General features: G+C 39.8%; 2 protein-coding genes across 3 annotated transcripts in view; one reads left to right on the top strand and one right to left on the bottom strand.

Annotated features, from left to right (window-relative positions):
• The window catches only part of Eif5b (eukaryotic translation initiation factor 5B), an 81,341-nt gene extending 76,385 nt beyond the window's left edge, over positions 1–4,956 (bottom strand). For both annotated transcript variants that reach the window (XM_042695377.1, XM_042695378.1), the window contains exon 1: positions 4,747–4,956. In XM_042695377.1, the coding sequence (XP_042551311.1) occupies positions 4,747–4,781 (35 nt within the window). In that variant the 5' untranslated portion in view covers positions 4,782–4,956. The remainder of the gene's footprint in view (positions 1–4,746) is intronic.
• Positions 4,957–5,940: 984 nt separating this feature from the next.
• Txndc9 (thioredoxin domain containing 9) lies at positions 5,941–17,074 on the top strand. Its single transcript, XM_042695379.1, has 5 exons — positions 5,941–6,047; positions 9,489–9,707; positions 11,930–12,048; positions 13,319–13,573; positions 16,515–17,074. The coding sequence occupies exons 2-5, from the start codon at positions 9,519–9,521 to the stop codon at positions 16,630–16,632; spliced, it is 681 nt and encodes a 226-aa protein (XP_042551313.1). The 5' UTR covers positions 5,941–6,047; positions 9,489–9,518; the 3' UTR covers positions 16,633–17,074.
• Positions 17,075–18,298: the final 1,224 nt, after the last annotated feature.

Here is an 18,298-nt window from a genome sequence, read left to right as displayed (position 1 = left end):
GAAGTTCGGAGCTCAAACCTCAATACTGCCAAAAACAACCAGAGCAAGGACTGAAAGCATTGCTAAAGTAATAGAGCACCAGCCTAACAAGTATCAACCTCAATATGGCAAAAAAAAAAAAAAAAAAAAAAAAAGTTCCACCAATGTCTTATGTTGCCCTTACGTAATTCTCAAGCATACTAATTACGCACAGGACAAACATTAATGATGGTCAAATAGCTGATAAATGTCTCACAAATGTTAAATCTAGTTTTGAAATCTGTAAAACAGCAGTTCTTAAATTAGCCCAAATAGCTGATAAATGTCTCACAAATGTTAAATCTAGTTTTGAAATCTGTAAAATAGCAGTTCTTAAAGTAGCCCAAAGACTAAGACTAACATCTATCAGAGTCTATTTTCTTATTTACGTATACCATGGAACTAAGACTTCTTCCCATCAAGTTCATTAAGTATTGATATGGGAACAACATAAACCATGAGAACTTTCAGACTGGACATTTTTTAAAACCTAATTTATGCAAATATGTGTTTTAAGTTATTCAAATATATGCAAATAAAAATGAATTCCTTTGTTAAACCTAGACCATATTAACTTCCAGTTGAGTCTCCCTCATCCTAAATGCTTTTAAGACGTTATTTTTTCAGATTTCACTTGCCATATACACAATAAGATATTTGAGGTATAGAACTCTAACTGAAACATATACCCAGAGCATGGAGGTAATTTTATACAATATTTTTGGATCACCTGAGTGTTGACTATGACCCATCACGTGAGATCAGGTGTGTCACAATATTGGTGTTTAAAGAGTTTTGGACATTAGAGCATTTATGGGTTTCAGATTTTTCCAATTAGGGATATTCATTATGTATTTTCAATGTAAATTGTTCCCTTTGGGGCAATTCTTGTAGGACCTACTATAGTCATAGGTTCTTCTGGAACTGCTTTCTTAAACAGATCACCATGTTTTCTATCAAGAGAGACCTGGCTATCTTTATCACATATGATCTACTAGGATAAATGTCTGACACTAAGATAGTCATCTAAGGGGCAAAGCTGCTACCTACCTCAGACAATCAGAATCCCCACAGGAGTTTGTCAGTAATAACAGTATTATTTGTAGTTAAAAGCAAAGAACAGTAACTGTAGTAGCTCACTACTGGTATAGAGAACAGAACCCTACCAACAAATAATCTAACACTGAATGCATCCAGAATACTACTGAATCATGAATGCCTAGTTCTGAAAGACATCCTCACCTCAATGATAGCTGACTAAGAGATAAGTGGAAAAAGTTACCTTCCTTCCCTCAGAAGGGGTCTGAGTGGTTTGTTTGGCTTAGGGAGGTTGATTTCATCAAGGGTAACTTGCTTTACCACCTTTAAGTAATTTTTTAATTGATGACTAATAACTAGTGTAAACAGTAACAATAGGACATTACTGAGCACACAAAATCTGGTATAGTCTCATTATGCAAACTGATGACTGAGAAGGTTACAGGATAAATGGAAATCCTTCCCTATCTTTTGTTCCATCTGTATATTTTAAACCCTATCCTTTGTCCCATAAAGTTTCTTCAGTCAAGGGAAAAAAAAAAAAAGAAAAAGAAAGAAAAACCTGTGTAACACCCCATGGGAAATCTCATTTTCACAATTACACGAACTGGGGTAGAGTTCTTGAACTTGATCTTCAAACAAATTTCTAAAATTCAAAACTAAGACAAAATATTTTGATAAGAAACAAGTATGTGTTATACAAATAAAATTAGATAGTAAAATCTAATCAGAAATCCATGTCAGGTAGAACTTAAAATAAGGATAATACATAAGGAATAAGAACAGTCAAGCAGCAGGGCACTTGATGGCTCACATCTATAATCCTAGCAATTTGCGAGGCTAAGATCTGAGGATTCAGGTTCTAAACTAGGCAGAAAAATCCAAGAAACACTTATCTCCAATTAACCAAAAAAAAAAAAAAAAAAAAAAAAGCCAGAAGTGGAGGTGTGGCTCCAGTAGTAACGCATTAGCTGTGAGCAAAAGAAAAGCAAGCAAGCGAGACATGAAGGCTAGTATTGGTCAGAAGGTCAAGTCCCAGTACCTAAAGAAGGAAAAAAAGAAAAAAAGAGGCAAGTATTTTATACTTCTTCCAAGAAGTGAAAAATGGTCCATCCATACCTTCCTTGATAATAAGCAGCTACTTATTTCTTACCCAGTGCCATCAGGCCAGAAATTCGTCTGGCTGAGAATAGCCTGGGAGAGGGGAATGACAGAAAAATCCTTAAACTAGGGATCTTAAATTTAAAAAAAAAGTTTGACCATATTTATGTTACACAAATAATAAGGGAACTTTGCACTCCTTCTTCCCAGTCTGCATTGTCTTTTAAAAAAATTATTCAAAATATCCTTGAAGAAAGTGCTACTTAAACAACAGGGAAAAAAAGCAAAGTAACTTTCCCACCTTTCAGCATCTCATGTAGAACACCAAAGTAAAAACCAACAACAAAACACAAAGCAATTCTGGTCACAATGAGCCCTCCTGCAAAATCTCAGAAATTCTTGGTACAATTTTAAAGGCTCAAGCATAGGAGTCTACAAAACAATAACACATACTTTATATTGGCATATGAGAAAATGTTTTCAAATTACACTGCTGCACTTTCCCTTCAAAATGAGCCAAAAAAAAAAAAAAGACTATAGGTTAGTGGAGGAAGCAACACCTATACTACACCAAACCAATCACTTAATAACAAATTCCAACTTTTACGTGATCCATGAAATTATTTTTATGAATCTTAAGAGGAAGGTTACTTTTCACTAAAACTACAAAATGTCTCCTCTCAAAATAGCTTTTTTTCCACTGTGAAAGAGCACTGAAAGTAGAATAATATAAATATATAGTGTAATCCTGAACCAAACAAATGAATTGAAAAAAAACTAAGACAATCAGGAAAATTAAAATGCTGACTGTATATTGGATATTTATAAAACCACTTAGGCTTGATGGTGACATTTTGATTGTACCCTTATGCTTCTGTGGTGGGCTTGTGGGTTATCCCCCTCCCCCTTTTTTATGTTGGTCATGGGGTTTTAACTCAGGGTCTGGGTGCTGTCTCTGAGCTTCTTTGCTCAAGGCTAGCATTCTACCACTTAGAGGCACAGCTCTAGTTCTGGGTTTTAGGTGATTAATTGGAGATAAGATTCTCACAGCCTTTCCTGTCCATGATGACTTCTAACCATGATCCTCAAATCTCAGCCTCCTGAGCAGCTAGGATTACAGGCGTGAGCAAACAGTGCCCAGTTGCCCCCATTACTCAGATTATTCCTGACGGATTTGCAGGTGAAAGACCTCTGAGAATAGCTTCAGAGTTTCAAATATTCAACAGGTGGATGATTAGGGCTGGTCATGTGCTTATAATGGCTGAAGACAGGTAAGTGATACACAAGGCTTTATTGTATTTGTTTGTCTACATTTTATACACAGCTGAAAATTCTTCTCAGCAAGGAAACAAATACCATCTACATATCAAAAAACTTTTCTGTCAAACATGCATAAATTTGTGTTTCATTAAACTACCCAATTTCTGCTTTTGTCCCCCATTTTTTACTTACCAAATTCTATTCTCCAAACCAGTTATCTTCCTCCCAAAGATCTAAACCTAAAAGTGAAATACGAAGAGTCTGGGGCCTTCTCATTCCATTCATTTGCTACGCAAGTTCTAGGTGAGCGTACACGATTCAAGATTCCAACTGACAAATCTTATTTTAACTTCAAAAACCACCCACGGTGTTTTTCGTGAAGACGACGAAATAGCACAGACTGGCTCTGCTCTTACGTTTACCTTACACTCCCCTCTTACCATTTAAACTAGGTCTGGCGAGTAGCACAGCATGGATAAACTAACAGATGGCAACCTGTTCCCACGAAGTAAAACTCTTTATGAAAAAGCCGAAAAAGAATGTTAATTGAATGCGACGCTCAGGAACGTTCCAAAAACCTCTGGGTGAGTAACTTCCGGACACCCTCGCACTCCCTCGCTCCCCACAGACTTTGAAGTCGTTGGAAAGCCGCGACCCGGGGTTGGTTTTGTTTCACCTTCTCCTTTCCTTAGGGGAGGTGCTAGAGAGCAAAGAAATGACCAAAAAGGCCGGAAGAAGGAAAGAGGGGGGGAAAAAAAGCATGGAGCCTGGACAATCATCATCTAGACGGATCTGAGATAGCGTGCCCGCATTCGACCGAGAGCGAACAGCTAAAACTCTCGCTCCTCACTTCTCCATTCCTGAGCAGGTTCAGGAGCAGCGACCACCACCACCACCACCACCCAATCGACGGCACGTACGTCAGCTTCGGATTCCCTACTCCCTCCCCCCCCCAGGATTCACGGGGTACCAAAGCATAACAAGAGCCGAATACCCAACTCCCACCCACCACCTGGGCAAGGAAAGCCGACCCAGACCCTCCCCGCGCGGCCGGGTACCTCAAACAACTGCCCCGCTGCCCGGGCTCCGAGGCCTGGAACCTCCCCCGGCCAGAGCCGGCGACCCGGCAGCTTACAGGACTGACGCACGGCTAGAGGAAATGAGGCCCACCGTGTCCGCCTGGCCCGGGGTCTCGGACCCGCGCCGCCCACTCCCGGCCGCGTCCCAGCAGCCCGCGAGCCTCGACCGCAGCCCAACCTCGCGCGCGGCAGACCCGCGCGCCTCACGGAGCCGCGGCGGCTGCTGCCGGACCCACCAGCCACAGCCTACCTGTCTTCGCTCTTGTTTTTCTGTTTCTTCCCCATCGTCTGTCAGCGGCAGTCGCGGCCCCAGCCCTCGGTTCGGTTTCTCACAGACCCACTGTTTCCCCGCGGACTTCGGTCTCCGCTCGACTCCGTCCCCACTCGCGCTGCCGCCTCTCGCACCCGGCTCTCGACAGACGCGCGCACAGGGACGGGGCACATATGGTGTGAGCCTTCAATGCGCAAGCGCATCGCCCTGCCGCCTCAGCGTGAGGACGCAGGACGCGGCTCATCGAGAGCGGCGCTTCAGGTAGAGCGTCTCCGGTTGACCCGCCAGCCCGGCAGGATCCTGAGCGCCCCCTGCCTGCCAGTGTTCGCCGCGCAACGACACCGCGTGGTTTCCACATTCTAGAACCAAGTGGCGGACAATGAGACTGTTCATTCCCCACGTTTGCATTTCCCACGTCAGCACCCTCCCCGCGGGGTGATTTAGGCGTGAGGAACTGGCACCGGCTTCAAAAGTGGGTCTTTGCCTGCTTTTATGTCCATGTATTCTTAGCTGCACGAAATTCCCTAAAGAACAACAATGAACCAATGTTGAGCCCTGGGAAATTTCCGAGGGATTTTAAACCCAAGACAAAAATTGGGACTGCTCAAGCACATCCATGGATTAAAAATGATGTGCAGTTACCGACGGAAAAATTCAAGGACCTACCTATCTACCGGTGCCCTCATATGAGTCTTAATCTTTACATTCAAAACAAGAGTAGCTTCTAAAAATTAGCGTGTTAGAAGGACGGACGGAAGCTCTTGGAACAGTGAAAATGTTCTGTGAATACGAATATGAGCAGTGGTATTATGGGTGAACTATATTTAAAAAATGAAGTTATCGCTCAATTTTATAAAAAATAGAAAAGATCACTAAACACAATGAAGTTCGATTGTTAACCCTTAACAAAATCGTAGCTATTTTATTTCTGGTGTAACTTCATAGTACTGACTTTTTTTTAAGCCACTCTAGCCTGAATTTTAAAAAAAAACTACAACTCCCAGAATACTTCGCTCTCTTTCCCTAGAGCCATTTACCCCGAGAGAACTGAATTGAAATCCTTGAGTTCCGACTAGCTAAGGAGCGTGGCGCACGCGCAAAAGCTCTCGCTTCACAGATGACCATGCCTTCCGCGAGCATCTCAGATATCGCGAGAGGGCTGCAGCCAATGATAAAGCAGAGGTGACGGCCCATTCGTAGTCCGCGACGTCAGCTGCAAAGTGAAAGGACCGGCCTTCTGGAGCTGCTGCCCCCTCACTCCCTGGACACCTAGAGCTCAGGTGAGACAAGGAATGCTGTGACAGATCTGGCCACCGCGTCCTCTCAATGCTGTTGGGCACATCACAGCTGCACATCCAGTTGGGTTGGGAGGAGGGGCGCGGCCGGACGCTGGGGTCCAAGCGGTGGCAGTGGCCCTAGCGCATGCGCTCCCGAAGTCGCCGAAGTCGCTGCCTCTGAATTGCCCTTATCTGTCCCCGGGCTCTGGGAGTGGCAAAGGAGACTGTTGGAAAGGTACAGCAGGACTGTTAAAAGCGAGCTTTTGGTAGTTTTGTCTGGTGCCTGGCTTTAAAAAAATTAAAGATAGCCGGACGCCGTAGGCTCAGTACTGTAATCCTTGCTACTCTAGAGGCTAAATTCAGAGAGGATCGCGGTTCAAAGCCATCCTGGTCAGGAAAGTCTGGGAGACTTATTTCCAATTAATCATTGCCCAGGCCCTGAAATCAAGCTTCAGTACCCAGACAAAAAGAGAGACGGGGGAGGAGGAGAAGGAGAAATTTCAGGCCTCAGTATCTCTTTCCACCATTCCAGTTAACCTTAAAAGGAACAATAGAGACTTTGACTTGAAGAATGAAAAGTTAGCAACCATTACACCACTTCTTTAACATTTTCAAGAGGTTGAGACCTCCGCACCTTCACTTAGCAAAGCTCTTTATGGTTTCTGTTCTCCTTTAGCAGATAATTGAAGTTTAAGTATGTCTTGTGATCAGCATCTGCTGTGGCCCTAGTAATAAGTTCTGATGAACAAGGGATATCTTTTGTTTTCCTTCCCCTAGTCCTACCCTTAGACTCACGATCTTACATTTTTGGGGGGAGGCAGGGAGTGGAAGTATTTTGTTACATTCAAAATAGTGTTCAATTGTATTATTTATAAGGAGTTACTCATTTGATTTTTTTAACCTCAAATATGTTTTGAGCAAAAGCTAGGCACATGTACATTCAACAATAAATTGAATGCATTGAAAATATTCAAATATTAAGTATCTGCTGTGATCTGTGCACTGCTAACTTCAGGTGTATGAAAGTGAAATCAAGAATGTTTTTCAGCTGTTTTTTCTGTGAAGAAAAAGCTGAAAAGTGAAGGTTGCAAAAGCTCAGTTCAACATTTATAGAGGGCCACAGGTGGACCAAGATCAGTATCAGAAGCTTAGTAAATAAATTCACAGTTCATTTTGGTTTTTAGATACTTCAGTAGTGTTTTCTAGTATATTTTGGTTATGTATTAATTGACAAACTGTAGATCATCTTTGGTAATAACCCAGACATAAAGAATTGGTCTGTTACTAGTAGAAAATACGTCATCTATTTTGCAATATATAATTGATACAACTTCAGCTTTGTGTTAAAACTTTACACAATGAGTTGATTGGGCAGAAAAAAATCAACATTTAAGAAAATAGTAAATACTATATTGTTTTGTATCACAGAAAACATTAAATGTCAGTTAATTGAAGTCAGTATTAATTTTTGAGGATTGGATTTTGTTGCATAATAGATTAGGCATGGATACTAATGCTTATAGACGACCAGGCAGTAGTCTTTACAAAAATTATGAAATGTCTTGAGAGAAATGAACTTCCTTAGGAGAGTAACCATGAAAAAGCGTATTTTTGCTCAAGTCTGCTCAATGTTGGAGCACATCTTAATATGTTTTTGTTTTGGGGTTTGTCAGTCATGGGGTTTGAACTATGGGCCTGGGCCTTGTCCCTGAGCTCCTCAGCTCAAGACAAATGATCTACCACTTGAGCCACAGCACCACTTCCGGTTTCCTGGTGGTTAATTGGAGATAAGAGTTTCAGGAACTTTCCTGCCCAGGCTGGCTTTGAACCATGGTCCTCAGATCTCAGCCTCCTGAGTAGCTAGGATTATAGGCATAAGCCACCAGCACCCAGCCTATGTTTTTGTATATGTAAAAGCTGAGTTTGTGATCTTACTACTACTACTCAATAGTAGTCTTCACAGATATTTCTGCTTTTCTTTTCCTTTTGTAAACACTGATTGCCAGTTCATCTCTTCAGCTGATTTCTGTGTGGTCTGATAATGGTCTTAAAAAAAAAAAAAAAGCCTGAAATTTGCTCTAAGTAGGTTCATTTCAGTTCTCAATTGAATTTTGATTTAAAGGCATTTCCATTTATTTAAGTTACCTGGAAATATGTCACAATCTTGTTTCAGTTAAATAAAACTAACTTTTCTGCAGTTTTTATGTATCTAAACTTAAAAGCATTTAAGTAAAACTTTTTGTTACTATTTTCTTTCCTTGGCTATTGGCTTGTTAACAGTTTCACTTATATAAACCCAAGCTGGCTTTGCACTAGAAGTCCTCCTGCCTCAGCCTCCCCATAGGCCACCACACTTGGCTTCTTTCTTTTTTTTAAGATTTTTTTATTCTTTTGCATAGTTGTATAAAGGTGTTTTATTTTGACATTTCCATACATACATACAGTGTACCCCATCAACTTCATTCAGCAATCACTTTGCTTTATATCCTCTCATATATTTATTTTGTACCTATACTGGGGGCTTGAATCCAGGACCTCAGGCTATCACTTGATTTTTACTACTCAAGGCTGCTACTTTTCCACTTTAGTCACACTTCTAGTTCTAGCTTTTTGTTTGTTTTCTGTTTCCACTTCTAGCTTTTCACTGATTTACTGAAGATAAGACTCAGACTTTTCTGCCAGGGCTTGCATTGAACCTCATCCTCAGCCTTCTGATTAGCAAAATATTAAGCAAGAGCCCTCAGTACCCAGCTTTTTCTAATATATAGATAAAGTACTTCATCCTCCCTATTCACCCATTCCAACAAACCCTATTTTTTTCCTCTTTTGTCATCCATTTTTAGCAGATATTCATTGTACCAAGGTTTTCAACCATGCAGTTTAGCCCATACATGTATTTTATTTTGATCAGAATAATTCCCCTCTATTGCTCTTTCCTCATCTATTCACCTCCTTATTTTAACACTGAGGGTTTTTTTTAATGCCATCTTCATGCATAAGCACTATGGGTCTCTCTCTCTCTCTCTCTCTCTCTCTCTCTCTCTCTCTCTATATATATATATATATATATATATATATATAAATTCTTAAGCCTAGCAGTGTGTGTTTGGGAGTTAGTAAATGCCCAGTTACTGGAATCTTTAAGTGAAAAAGAAAATTTTTTTTTTTTTTTTTTTTGGGGGTCCGGTCGTGGGGCCTGAACTCTGGGCCTAGGCGCTGTCCCTCAGCTCTTCAGCTCAAGGCTAGTGCTCTACCACTTGAGCCACAGCTTCACTTCCGGCTTTTTTCTTTTTGCTTATGTGGTACTGAGGAATCGAACCCAGGGCCTCATGTATGCAAGGCAAGCGCTCTACCACTGAGCCACCTTCCCAGCCGAAAAAGAAAATTTTTAAATGAAAGATTTTTCGTGTTATTTGCCTTTTTTTTTTTTTTTTTTAAACTTAGTACCAAGGCTGACGAGTACCATTTAGAAGAATGGAAGGTGATGCATCTGTCGACATGTTTTCAAAAGTCCTGGAAAACCAGTTGCTTCAAACTACCAAACTGGTAGAAGATCATTTGGATTCTGAAATTAAGAAACTGGATCAGATGGATGAAGATGAATTGGAGCGCCTCAAAGAAAATAGACTTGCGGCACTAAGGAAAGCTCAACAGCAGAAACAAGTAACCTCTCTGCCCTGCTTTCTGAAATTGCTATAACAGTATGCTCCTAACAACTTATATCTATGTGTGCTGTAATGATTACATTTGACTCCTCATTTTTATTTTTATTTTTTATTTATTTGTTGGTCCGGTCGTGGGGCCTGAACCCTGGGCCTGGGCGCTGTCCCTCAGCTCTTAAGCTCAAGGCTAGCGCTCTACCACTACAGCCGCAGCACCACTTCCGGCTTTTTTCTTTTTTGCTTAGGTGGTGCTGAGGAATCGAACCCAGGGCCTCAGGCATGCAAGGCAAGCGCTCTACCACTGAGCCACCTTCCCAGGCCCGCTCCTCATTTTTAGAATTTTGTGATTTTAAGTATTCTTGTTAGAAATTTGTTCAAGAAAATTCATTAGGAGAAACAGACAAGTTGTGAGACTTGAGTGGCTGGTGTGAAAAAAGACTAAAAAATATTTTTCTCTCTAAACTTTGTCCAAGCTGAATCCATAGATAAAAGTTGTGGATCTATATTGCAGTTCAGTGTTAGAGCCTTTTTTTTTTCCTTTTTTAAAAAACAAACAAAAAACAACTCAAGGCTTTGAGCGTGCCAGGCAGGCACTTTAACACTTGAGCCACCCTTTTAGCCCTTTTTGCTGTGGTTATTTTTGAGATAGGAGCTCACTTTTTGCCTACACTGACTTGGACCTTAATCCTTTTTCATCCCTTTCTCCCTCTGCCCCACCCCCCATCCTACCCCTCTCTTCCCCAGCTCTGGTCCTGATCCTGGTCCTTGAACTCAGGGCCTGGGTTCTCTCCCTAAGCGTTTTCTTTCAAGGCTAGTTTTCTACTACTTGAGCCACAGCTCCACTTCCAGCTTTTTGAGGTTACTTAGAGGTAAGTGTCTCATGGACTTTCCTGCTCAGGCTGGCTTTGAACAGTGATCCTCAGATCTCAGCCTCCTATATAGATAGTATTACGGGGGTGAGCCACCAGCACCTAGCTGATTCTTATATAGCTGGGATGACAAGTCATGTCATTACACACAGCCTTTTCTTTTTTATTGAGATGAGGGTCTCATGAATTTTTGTCCTGGCTGGCCTTGAACTACAGTCCTACTCTCCACATCCCAAGATGTGTAGGCCATCAGTACCCAACTGTCAAAAGACATTTCTAAAAAAGTACTTAGAAGTTTAATTGAAACTTGTATCTCTGACCTATAAGCCTAGTGCTCCTTTTTATTAAAACCACCTGCCTGAAAGGTTAGCATTTCCAGTTGAGGAGATAAGCTTCCTGCCACAAGCAGGGTTCAAGAAGCTGGGAGGTCTCTCGGGCTTGGTTGTTAAGGGCAGATGGACTCAATGGGAGATCTGCATTGATTCTGGATACCATGTGAGTGAACTACTTTTTCTCTTAGGACACTTCCCTTTGTTAGTATGGAAGGTATGTATACCTGCTTCTCTGAGGTGCTCATCAGAAGCAAAGAGAACTCCCTAGCTTCTCAACTACAGTAACTCCCTGTACCCAAGACTGACTTAGCCGGTGAGGTTTTTTGGTTAGTTGGTTGAGTGGTTGGATTTTTCTGTGGTTGGAACTTTCTCTTATTTAGCATGCTAGGGTTTGAACTCATGGCTCTGTACTCAACAGCTGAACCACACCTCAAGTACAAACATTTTTTTCTTTCCTTTTTTTAGGTCCAAGACTGGGACTTGAACTCAGTACCTGATGCTTTTCCTCATTGTCTAATGCTCTGCCAACAAAGCTATGCCACCAACCCCCGAACTTTTTTTTAAGGGTAGATCTAGGGGTGTGGCTGAATGGTAGAGCACTTGGATGCTAAAAGCTCTGTGTTCTGTCTCCCAACAATGCAAAAAAAACAAAATTAAAAAGAAAAACTTTTCAAAAAGAAACATAACTTACAACAAATGTTTCTAACTTTAGTAGTTAATAACACACACACAAAATTGCAATTTGATGCTGAGTCTCACAAGTCTAACTACTTTGATATTCTGAGAAAACAAGTGTTTTAAATTACTGAAACAGTTGTCTCAGTTCAGGCTGTGGGGATATTCTCACTGCCCATGGACTAGTTAACTCTTGGACACCAGAAACGGGAAAGCTACTAAAATGAACTCATTTCTCTATAGGATATCAACTTTGTTATAAAATAATATGGTGATTGGGACATTTAAAATATCAATTGGTGCTAAAAGATTTTTCATATACAATATTTTGCTTCTCTCCAAATTAGGAATGGCTTTCTAAAGGACATGGTGAATACAGAGAAATCCCTAGTGAGAGAGACTTTTTTCAAGAAGTCAAAGAGAGTAAAAAAGTAGTTTGCCATTTCTACAGAGACTCTACATTCAGGTAACTTTGTTCTCTTAAAAACAAAATTTGGATAAATATATACTACTGGAAACTAAAAGGAACAACTTCTCAATTTGTCTTCTGGTAATCTCATACATATTTTAAGTTCTATACCACATGTTAAAGTTAAATAAGTGGGTTTTTTTTGTTGTTGTTTGTGTGTATATGTGTGTCTGTCAGTAATTAATCTTTTTCACTCAAGGCTAGTGCTCTGCCACTTGAGCCACAGCAATGTTTATAGCTTTTGGTCGTTAACTGGAGATGATTTCTCACAGAATTTCCTGCCTAAGCTGTCTCAATCCTTAGATCTCTGTCTAGGAGATAGTGGCAAGACTCTATTCCTCTTCCCATCTTTCACCCTTCCCATTCCTCTTCCTCTCCTCTGTCTTTCCCAAGGAGTCTAGAAGGACAGGTTTCCTGCCTGATAGGTTCAACATTCCAAGAAAGAGCAAGCCCACTAACAAGTGTTTTGTTTAACTGCCCTGCCAGGCATTAGTGGCTCATACCTGAAACCAGCCAGGACAGAAAAGTCCATGAAACTTCTATCTCCAATTAACCATCAAAAAGTAGAGCTATAATTCAAGTGGTAGAGCACTAGCCCTGAGCAGAGAAGTTCAGCTCAAGGACAGTGCCCAGGCCCTGAGTTTAAACTCCAGGATTAACAAAAATATACACACAAAGTTTTTTTTAAGTTTTCCTAAATGAGATGCCAAGAAACATACATAAGGAAAACAGTATCTTGATGTTTTGCTCTTTCCATAAATATTAAAAGTTTGACAACATCTTTATTACTTAAAAGCATTTTTTTTAAATCTCATTAGGGAAAATCTGACTTTTTAGAATGCTCATTTGTCTTTGGACAGTCATCTTGCAGTTAACCTGGAAATTAGGTCATCTGACATAGCATAGATTGGCTGCCACCTAGTTAGACGTATACAGAAAAACTGAAATCAGGTGTTTAGTGATATTTTTGTTTGAGGTGCTAGTCCTGGGGCTTGAACTCAGGGGTGCTGTCCCTAAGCTCTTTTTTGCTTAAGGCTACTGCTCTACCACTTGAGCCACAGCTCTACTTGCATCTTTTTGGAAATAGAATTGGAAATAGAATCTTAAGAACTTTTCTTTTCCACCAGGCTTCCAATTGGAGTTGTCAGATGTCAGCCTCCTGAGTAGCTAGGATTACAGGCATGAGCCACTAGCACCAGGATAGTGGTGCTGATTTTTTAAAGAGAAATCTGTTGCCTTACATTTTAACTTTTTGATGTTGTTACAGGTGCAAAATACTAGACAGACATTTGGTGATACTTTCTAAGAAACATCTTGAGACCAAATTTTTGAAGCTGAATGTGGAAAAAGCACCTTTCCTTTGTGAGAGACTGCGTATCAAAGTCCTTCCCACACTAGCACTCATAAAAGACGGGAAGACACAAGATTATGTTGTTGGATTTACTGACCTAGGAAATACAGATGACTTCACCACAGAAACTTTAGAATGGAGACTTGGCTGTTCTGATATTCTTAATTACAGGTAACTTTTAGCATCAAGTTAATTTTAAATCCTATCTAGTTGATCATTTTACAGAGGATTTTCATATATTATTAACATTTATGATATTAAAACTTGTAGTTTTATCAGGAAGCAATTTTTATTTTCTTTAATCTTGTTTTGTGTTTATTGTGTTTTGATGAGTCTTACTGTGTAGTCCAGCCTGTTCATGAACTCAAAATCCTCTTGTCTCTGCCCTCCTAAGGGCTGGGATTACAGACATGTGCCACCACACTTTAAGAAAATTGTATTTCTTAAATTATATATTAGCATGATATTGCAGCAAATTCAGATTTATAGACAAACCTGAGTCTTAGAGTTTTTGTGTTTTATTTTGTGGTATTGTGCTGGGGATTGAACCGCCGAGGCTTCGTACACACATGCTAGGCAAGTGCTATATGACTGAAATGCATCCCAGCCCGAAGCTTACTTTAAAACATTAAATTTTAATATATATAGCCCTATCTCACATGTAGAGATTTCTGTACTTAGTATACATTATGGAAAATAGGATCCAAATGTTGCATACTAGCACAAGAGATTCTCACTTATCCTTTATATATTTTTTTCCTCAGAAGCATTTGAGTAGATGTTAGAAATACTATATCCTTTTATTCCTGAATAAAAGGATTCCTTATGTATTTCCTAAGAATATAGACATTCTCTTACATAGCCAGAGTGCAATTATCAAAGCAAGAATTACTCAATTTACAAACCTTACTCAAATGTGTCATCACTCAATACCCAAACGTGTCAGTTAAAAAATTTTCTATTCTTCAACAATTTGTTACCAGTTCTCAATCCAATGTTTTGTGGGTTTTGAGGTTTTGAGTATGATAAGCAAGTTAGCTTATAAGATAGTTCTTCTGTAGAATCACTATCCACAGTTCAAGTTTTGCATTGCATCCTCAAAATTAGCTTCTGATCACACATCATTGTTAATTACATTAGAGGAGTGGTGTTGGGCTCTTCCATCATACCAAGTGTGCGGTAGTTGTCTTATTTCTGGTGTTAGCAGAAATAAGCTAGACAAACAAGCACAAGATTTACCATTTGGCATAGTAGGGAAGAGGTTAATGTATTGAAATTTTCTCATCTCCTACATTTATTTACTTTTTCATTTAGTGTTATTAATACATTTAGCCTGTGAATTGTTTTATTACTATTGTGATTTACTTTCCAGCTCAGAGTTGGTCAGTGAAAACTTCTCTTTCATATTAGCTTATGAGTCCTTATAACATGTCACCATAATTATCTAAGCCACTTTTTTTTTCTTGTCCTAAGAAGATGTTTTAGGATTACACTGTATTCTCCCTGTAATTGGTTCCAAGGACCCATGTTTCCATTAATAGCAAATGGTATTTCCTGTTTTGTGTGCCAGTCCTGGGGCCCCTGAGGTTTTTGTTTTTGCCAGTCCAGGGGCCTAAACTAAGCGCCTGGGCACTGTCCTTGAGCTTCTTTTGCTCAAGACTAGCACTCTACCAACTTCAGTCACAGCATCACTTCCAGCTTTTTCTGTTTATATGGTACTGAGGAATTGAACCCAGGGCTTCTTGCATGTTAGGCAAGCACTCTACCACTAAGCCACATCCCTAACCACCTAAGCTTTTTTGTTTCTTTTCTCAAGGCTAGCACTCTTATCACTTGAGCCATAGCTTCACTTCTGTCATTTTGGTAGTTAAATGGGGATAAAAGTCTCATGAACTTCCCTACTCAACCTGGCTGTAAACCATGATCCTCAGATCTCAGCCTCTTGAGTTGCTAGGATTACAGGTGTCAGCCACCAGATCCCAAATCCTAAGACACTTTTGAAAGAAAAATTATTTTTAATTAATATTGGTATAAAATGCTTATTCCAATCCCAGATTATAACAATTATGTAAGTTTTGCTAAAGTCTGTAGAAATCTAAAGATTAGGAAATACACCAAATCAATCATAATAAGCTACCAAAAGTAGAGCAGGATTGGCTATTATTCTTTTAGTTAAAGCTTACACAGGCTCACACTTACTATCCTAACTATTTGGGAGGCCTGGGTTGGGAGGGTTGTGGTTCAAGGTCAACTTGGGCAAAAGTTCATGAGACCTCATATCAACCAGTAATAGCTAGGCATGGTAGCCTGTCATCTCATTCACAAGGAAAACTGAGATCACAAAGGTTGAGTTCCAGGCCAGTCTACACAAAAAATGTGAGATGTCATCTCAAATAGAAAAGGCTGGATGTGGTGGTACACTCTTGTCTACCTATGGAAACATAAGCATAAAGACTGCATAGTCCAGGCTGGCCCAGGCCAAAGTCAGACCCTATCTCAAACATAACCAGAACATAGCCAGATAATGGTGGCTCATGCCTGTAATCCTAAATACTCAGGAGACTGAGATCTGAGGATCACCATTCAAAGCCAGCCTGGGCAGCAAAGTCCATGAAACTACTCAGAGAAAGCCAGAAGTGGCGCTGTTGCTCTAGTGGTAGAGTGGTAGCCTTGAGCATAAAGAGGCTCAAGGATAGTGTCCAGACCCTGAGTTTAAGCTCAAGGACAGGCCAAAAAAAAAAAAAAACAGAACACCAAAGACAGTTGGAACTCCAGTACTGCAAAAAAAAAAAAAAAAAGGGTGGGGGGGAGTCAGGGTTAATGGGTTCATCACAGGCATAACTAACAAAAAGCACTCTTCTTAACAATCAGAAGTTGTGTTAGCACAGCCTATAAAACGTGAATCAACAATTAATGATTAAAGAGAAAATAAAACATTGGCCTAAAACATTTAGAATACAAGAACAAGATGTAGATCTATCAGCTCTTAGTATGATTAGAGAAATTTTCTTAAATTGTTTATATTCTGTACATTATAATGAAAAAGATTTTTGTTTGCATTCTAATATACTAGGTGTATTTAAAATGGTTTTCAATTTTGTTCTGTTTTTAGTGGAAATTTAATGGAGCCACCATTTCAGAGCCAAAAGAAATTTGGGGCAAACTTCACAAAGCTGGAAAAGAAAACTATCCAAGGAAAGAAATATGATTCAGACTCTGATGATGACTAGAGCTCAATTGCACATTGTCTGTTTATATCTGCTTACATGTAAATGTGTTTTTGTAAATTCCATTAATTTCAATACACTGATCATCAAATACTAATATTCTGGGAATTTTATACATTGAAAGTCATCTTTATTGTCTGGGAAACCATGTTTAAGTGAAGGAAACTGGAGTTTTTAAATTGCTTGGGAAGGGTCTGGTTTCTCTATTTTTCACAGTTTCTACCATAATATGATTCTTACATCTTTATACCATTCACAATTATGTTTTAATCTACTGAGTTAGAAATAGAAATTCCAACTACTCCAGGACTAATTCTTGAGCAGCATTATTTACACAGTAAGTCAGCTTACATTTAATTGTATAATGCCTTGCACTTGTAAATTAATCATAAGCACTTCGGTGGTGGAAAATATTTAAACAGCTATTAAAGAACTGCTCACTTAATGTGGATGCTGCATGTTGATGGTGAATTACCTCCTGGCAGCAGGAAGATCTTTCAGGTTGTGAACATGCTGCTTTATTTAAAGGGTGTATTTTAAGATATGCATTAAAAAGTAATCAAGGAAGGGCTGAGAATGTGGCTTAGTGGTAGAGTGCTTGCCTAGCATGCATGAAGCCCTGGGTTCAATTCCTCAATACTACATAAGCAGAAAAAGCTGGAAGTGGCGCTGTGGCTCAAGTGGAAGAGTGCTAGTTTTGAGCAAAAGAAGCTCAGGGACAGTGCCCAGGCCCTAAATTTGAGGCCAAGGAAGGAAGGGAGGGGGAGGGATGAAGGAAGGAAGGAGTGGGGACATAGCTGATGTGATAGGGTATTTGCCAGCAAGCAAAAGATCCTAAATTCAATCCCCAGTACCACCCTAAAAACAAAAGACTTATAGATCCATGACAGCAACAGATCAAAAGACTTACAGATCGCTGAGCAGAGAATGAGAAAGAGGCAGCTAACAGGAGTCCTAGGGTTAAAGATACCATATATGGATCTGAATTTAAGTGGATCAAACAAGTTGGGGCTGGGAATGTTGTACTTCAGTGGTAGAATTTGTGCTTAGCACTCAAACCTTGGGTTCAATCTCTATCACATTAAAAAAAATACATAATACCAATAAAAGCAGACCAACTAGAACCCTTTAATTTTCAATTGATGATATTGGAAGTTGAACTCATAGCCTTGAAGTTTTAGACAGGTATTCTGCTACTTGAGCCAACCTTACCCCACCCCACTTCCCAGCTAGAACAGAAGGTCAGAGGAAGTAATTACTGGGGGATGGAAGGAAGACTAGAGAGACTACACATGCCCATGCTGTAGGAACACTAGAGGCAGAATGCTTTTTGTTTAAACAATCCAGCTGACAACTTAAGGGAGAAGAAGGCCTTGAGAGAGCTCAGGAGCAAAGTGCTGTTATAAATTTGTTCAAAATATCTAAAGGAAACTGCAGGAGTCTAACTGTAAGAGTCTAATGAAAGTATTTAGTCAAATACTATAATGATGGAAATTATTTTTTAGAGCCAAATGGAAATTTTATTAGAGGCTTCAATAGCTTTGAAGTTTACAATAGGAAAATCCACAAGTGTAAGATTAGCCAAAGAATAGGATAATTTTTAAGTGCCCAGAAAAATAAGGATGTAACTATGTAATGGGAATGTTAGATGTAAAGAAGAAAGAAAAAA

Source organism: Dipodomys spectabilis, unplaced genomic scaffold (assembly GCF_019054845.1).
Source record: "Dipodomys spectabilis isolate Male_0828 unplaced genomic scaffold, ASM1905484v1 ptg000187l, whole genome shotgun sequence".
Taxonomy (NCBI): domain Eukaryota; kingdom Metazoa; phylum Chordata; class Mammalia; order Rodentia; family Heteromyidae; genus Dipodomys; species Dipodomys spectabilis.
Note: the sequence above shows the minus strand (reverse complement) of the source record. Positions and strands in the feature narration are given on the sequence as shown.

Excerpts from the sequence above, each read along its gene's own strand:
- Txndc9 (XM_042695379.1), top strand. The coding sequence starts at position 9,519 with ATGGAAGGTGATGCATCTGTCGACATGTTTTCAAAAGTCCTGGAAAAC. Across the intron at positions 9,708-11,929 it reads AAGCTCAACAGCAGAAACAA|GAATGGCTTTCTAAAGGACA; the intron begins GTAACCTCTCTG and ends TCTCCAAATTAG. Across the intron at positions 13,574-16,514 it reads TCTGATATTCTTAATTACAG|TGGAAATTTAATGGAGCCAC; the intron begins GTAACTTTTAGC and ends TTCTGTTTTTAG.